At 32.8% G+C, this 5,411-nt stretch overlaps 1 protein-coding gene across 1 annotated transcript; it reads left to right on the top strand.

Annotated features, from left to right (window-relative positions):
* The first annotated feature begins 1,753 nt into the window (after positions 1-1,753).
* Positions 1,754-3,013, top strand: LOC113719507 (MLP-like protein 34). Its single transcript, XM_027244725.2, has 2 exons — positions 1,754-2,025; positions 2,174-3,013. Exons 1-2 carry the CDS (start codon positions 1,836-1,838, stop codon positions 2,446-2,448), a joined length of 465 nt encoding a protein of 154 aa, XP_027100526.1. The 5' UTR covers positions 1,754-1,835; the 3' UTR covers positions 2,449-3,013.
* The last annotated feature ends 2,398 nt before the right edge of the window (positions 3,014-5,411 follow it).

The raw sequence follows: 5,411 nt of genomic DNA, 5'->3' as shown, positions 1-5,411 counted from the left end.
TAATTGAGATCATTTTACACTTTTTAGTAACAAAATTGTTGCATAAACTTTTCAGTGAATGCAGAATTTTAGATCCTTCTTATATTAGAGAGAACATATTTTGGTTCACTCCAAGGGTTTGGAATGATAAAGTTGTTTTAGGATAAAAATTAAGAGCTTTTCTTTATATTTCAATAAATTTTTATTTTACAACTTTTCTACGATGAATAACTCCTTAGAGTTCCCCGCAAGCGTACTTTATGATACTTCAATTGTTTGTATAGGCAAAATACGCGATATAGCTTGCGCATTTGGTTCAAATAAACATATGTTTTTTTTTTAAATTTTAGAGAAATAGAAGAATAAAAGAGTAGTATGTTGATAAACACAACCTGCATTCGATGTTTATATATACTAGAAAAAGTAAAGTTTTTACTATCAAGAAGATTAGCTAACAATTATATCCTTAATAATAACAGACAAAGCACTTCCTACTGTTTTTTTTTTCTTTTTCATTTTAACATGAAAAGGGCCGAGAAATCTGTACTTAGAATATTGGGTGAACAACTACTGAGATAGAAATAAACCAACAGACATTTGGGCTATTGGTCACTACCATATTCTTTAAGATTTGGTGGGGTAGGAGGTCAAGAGTTCAAATTTTACCTTTTACTACTTGCTACTGTATGTGATTTGCCACTTTAAATTGCTTAAATTCATACGGATGTGTAGTGCATCCATTTGGTCTGACAGTGGTTCAATCCCTGTCAGTCAATTGGGCCCTCCAACTTGAGAAAAGAAATTTAAAACCTTGTTGTCTATTTGTCGGAAAAAGAGATACTTCATAGATAGAAAAAAAAAAAGAAAAAGAACTAAATTTGGGGGTTATAGATGCTTTTTGGTGCTGGAGGACAACATTGTAGCTAAGCAATTTTGCTAAACTATAATTAGCAATATTGCGAAGAAATGGTCAAATATTAATTTCTAGAGTGGGGAGCGCATTATGAGCAAAGTAATGTAATGTCTCATTCAGATGGTGGATGGATTGGCATTTATGAAGAAGGAGGTCCGATGAGGTAAACAGCTCGATTGATGTTACTCCAGCTTTTTTCTTGACTAAAGTTTTACATGAAGGATGAGGCGAAATGGCCAATGGGTACCTACTGCTTTCATTGTTGTCGAAATTGTGTTTGATGAACTTCGAGCGATTGGTCATGAGATTGTACCAAGTCTTGCTTTTTGTCTCATGGTTGATCTGTAAAATAAGACCTGTGACTAAAGTTTGATTGATGAATTGGGGCCTATTTGCCGAAAAGAATAGGTGTGATCATAAAATTAAGCCACTAGATCACTTTTTTTTTTTTTTGAGGGCTTTCATTTCGCAAATATGTGGTGAAAGGACAGAATTTTGTCTATAATGAAGTATACGGTACAATGAGTTTTCGCCAATTACTATACGTCTACACTTATCTTCCTCTGAGCTTGAATCTGTGACATGTTACCTCCTATTCTTATATCAGAGATAATATATCTAATCCTATTAAAAGTTGTTCCAGATGATACAAAATTTTCTCGACTATCAAAAAGAGAAATGGCAAGACAAATTTAAGCGCATTCAAATTTGAGATGTCTAATTTTGAAAATATGGGGTATGATGGTATAACTGCATAAATTTAAAAGATAATTGACAGAGATTGAAGATAATAGTCCAACTACCACAGATGTACGGAAAATTGGAACTGGCCCTATATAAATGTTGGTCCGATGGTTAAGGTCCATACACGATAGCATTTGCATTCTACTAGATCAAGGTGAGCTGATCAGTGGTTTTGTGACTAGTAGAGCTAGAAGGAACTATGGCTAATACTGCAGAAACATTGGAGGCTGAGATAAGGATCAAGTTTGATCCTGATGAGTACTTCCACACCTTTGCTGGCAAAGCACACCAGCTTCCAAGTCTTTGCTCTGATAAAGTGCATGGCATTGATGTTCATGAAGGTGATTGGAAGACTACAGGCTCTGTCAAGCTATTGACTTATGCTATAGGTGAGTAACAAAGGCCAACCCTGCACTTGACGTATCTTTCGTCTTCATCGATTAAGAAACAATTTTAGTACTGGAAAAGATCCAAAAACTGCTTTTAACTTTGCTGGATTACTTTGTTTAATATCTACCTTGGTGAAAATTTATACAGATGGGAAAGTTGAAACTGTAAAAGAGAGGATTGGAGTGGATGAGGAGAACAGGACAATCACTTACGAAGTAATTGAAGGGCACATTTTGGAACAATACAAGACCTATAACGCTAAGTTCCAGGTTATCTCAAAAGGTGACTCAAACTTTGCCAAATGGGGTATTGAATATGAGAACATCAGTGAGAATGGGCGTCCTCCAATTCATTACCTCCAATGGCTAATTCATGCTGCAAAAGATGTGGATGCTTCACTTCTCAAAGCAGAAAATAAATAATACATCTATAAGTTAATATAAGAGAATCTTTAATGAACCCCATTGTCTGGGCTTAGTGAAGCCTCCAAAAATTTGCTCTCCTGTTAGTGCTTGATTGTAATTTGTATAAGTGTTAGCAATTCTACTCCTGCTAGTGATTGGTTGTAATTTGTATAAGTGTTAGCAATTCTACTCCTGCTAGTGATTGGTTGTAATTTGTATAAGTGTTAGCAATTCTACTCCTGCTAGTGATTGGTTGTAATTTGTATAAGTGTTTGTATAAGTGTTAGCAATTCTACTCCTGCTAGTGATTGGTTGTAATTTGTATAAGTGTTAGCAATTCTACTCCTGTTAGTGCTTGGTTGTAATTTGTATAAGTGTTAGCAATTCTACTCCTGCTAGTGATTGGTTGTAATTTGTACAAGTGTTTGTATAAGTGTTAGCAATTCTACTCCTGCTAGTGATTGGTTGTAATTTGTATAAGTGTTAGCAATTCTACTGCTGTTAGTGCTTGGTTGTAATTTGTATGTGTTAACGATTCTACGTGTAATGATGAAAAACAAAATGAATGTTTCGTGTGGCTTTATATCTATCTTAACTTTCTTTTTTTTTTTTTGGCTTGATGAAGATATAAATGCTTAGTGCACTGGTTCACGATAATGAACCTTCAAATTTTGTAAGGATCTCGTATGTTTTCTCTCTCTTTTTGTGTGTGTATATATATATGTGTATCTGTTTTCCTGCCGGGGAGACCTGAATAAAAGAGAAAGAGAAAGCCAGGAAGAATTGGAGAAAAATCACCATATTCCATGTTAAAGATCCTGAACTTTCATCTTTAAATCAATTCATGGTGAATACAGCAGCCCAACAACATCTTTATTAACTAGTTTAGTAAGCCTTTACTAAGTGATGTTTGATTACTTCATTTAACGACTTGCTTCCCATTGCAATTCCCAAATCGTTTTGCCTTTGAATAAACTTTTTTATGGAGCTCAACCTCCAAGTTTAGGATTAGTCAAAGAAGTGGTTGGAATGGTGACTTGGAAATTGAATTTTGTGTGGGCATACTGTTGACTTTATTAGTCTTTTCATCAAGGGTTAAATGCAAAAAACTCCCCATAAACTATATACCCAGTTGCAGTTTACCCCATAAATTATAATAATAGTCATTTTTCCCCCTTAAATGATATGTTTGGACAATATTACCCCTACTATCTTAAATCCTTTCTTTCTTTTTTTCTCTATTAGCTTTTTTCATTTTTTCATTTTTTTTTGTTTCTCCTTCTTTCGTGAAACTAGCCAATGCCTCTCTCCGATGTGAAAAGACTTACATAAAAAATTTTAATATTTTTTAAACTGCTTTTTTAATTTGTTTATTTGTTAAATTCATTCTTAATAATTTGTCATAAACTCTTTGTTATTACAAAATATATGTAGCTTATATTGTAAAGTGTATTAATCTAGTAATTCAACAATTTAAGTGCCAATAAACTAATTAAGAGTTCACAGTTACTCAACTACTTATAATAAAAGTAACATATTATATATCACATAAAAAAGAAAAGTTAGCAATTGTTATTTGTAGTGAAATAAAAAATAAGAATAAACAACAATAGTAGTTCATTTTTTTGGTTATTGATACTACTAATAATTGATTAATCAATTTCTCTATTTTGTTATTATATATTTGAAAAGTTCAATTTCATAAATGACATTGACTTCAACATTTGGAAAAAAAATCTTGTATTCCATAGATTTTTTTTTTATAAAATATTGACATATGAAATTAAGAAATAAACAAATTTTGACTAATCTAGTCTACTTATTTAAACAATGTTTAAAGAAAAAAAAGGAAGAATTTAAAAAGAAAATGATAGGGAAAAAAGAAAAATAACAATGCTTAAAATAAAAGGGGTAGATTTGTCCAAACATATCATTCAAGGAGGCAAAATGTCTATTATTATAGTTTAGGGGGTAAACTGCAACTAGGTATATAGTTTGTGGGGGGTATTTTGCATTTAACCCTTTCATCAATGCTAGTCTTTTTCAAACGCATGTTGTTTGCTTAATGTTGTCCATCTTTCTCCAGATAGGTTAATTCCATATTCCTAACTAAATTCATTGCAGCTCCTTTAAACGCAATTTTATTATTATTTTTTGAGTTAAATTCAGTTTGTCGTCTTCTCCTCAAGTGAAGACGTCAAGAAATTTGCTCCATTAATACCCAACTACATCTAATCCTGCGCATTTTGGCTATGGGAGCACTGATTATATGATTATGTCTGACATGTTTTCTCTGTTGTCTTTTTCGCCAAATAATGGTCTCTTGGTACAATTGGGATAAACGAGGGAATACAATTTTGTTTGGATGACTTGACTACAAAGATGTGACCAAGAAATTCTTAATTAACTCGAAGAACTAGTTCATAACTCTAGGTTTAGTGTTACTATCATCGCTATGATTATTAGGGTTTCTGTTTTTCCTCATGGGGTATCATTATCGCAGCATGCTTCCTATATATAACAGTGGTTCATTGCATAACATTTATCACTGCTGATTTAACTATCTTACTGGCATCGATCTCATGGAGCTGAAACTATTCTTTACAGTAGTCAATGCACCTTTTGAAAAACCGAGGTGCATTTCTAAAACTGAAAATGTTCTGTACTTTGTAGCTTCTGTTTTGAAATCTAAAAGCAGCAAGGAATGATCCGTGCAGTCCAAAAATTTGTTGCCAAAAAAAAAAAAAAAGCTTTAACACAAAGCACAGGAATCTATAATGTAACCATTTGTTTTGCATATTCGCATTAATAACTTATTAACGAAGCCTGTATTATCACATATCAAGCAAACAAATCTTTCTAACCCACTCGTCTTAGGTGATGGCATGAAATCTAGTTCTGGTTGCAGTTGGGTTTTCTTGGATTAATATGACATTTTATCTGCCCCTTAATTTTAATCTGGGACATGTTGCCTCACATCA

This window comes from Coffea arabica, chromosome 11e (assembly GCF_036785885.1).
Source record: "Coffea arabica cultivar ET-39 chromosome 11e, Coffea Arabica ET-39 HiFi, whole genome shotgun sequence".
NCBI classification, from domain to species: domain Eukaryota; kingdom Viridiplantae; phylum Streptophyta; class Magnoliopsida; order Gentianales; family Rubiaceae; genus Coffea; species Coffea arabica.
Note: the sequence above shows the minus strand (reverse complement) of the source record. Positions and strands in the feature narration are given on the sequence as shown.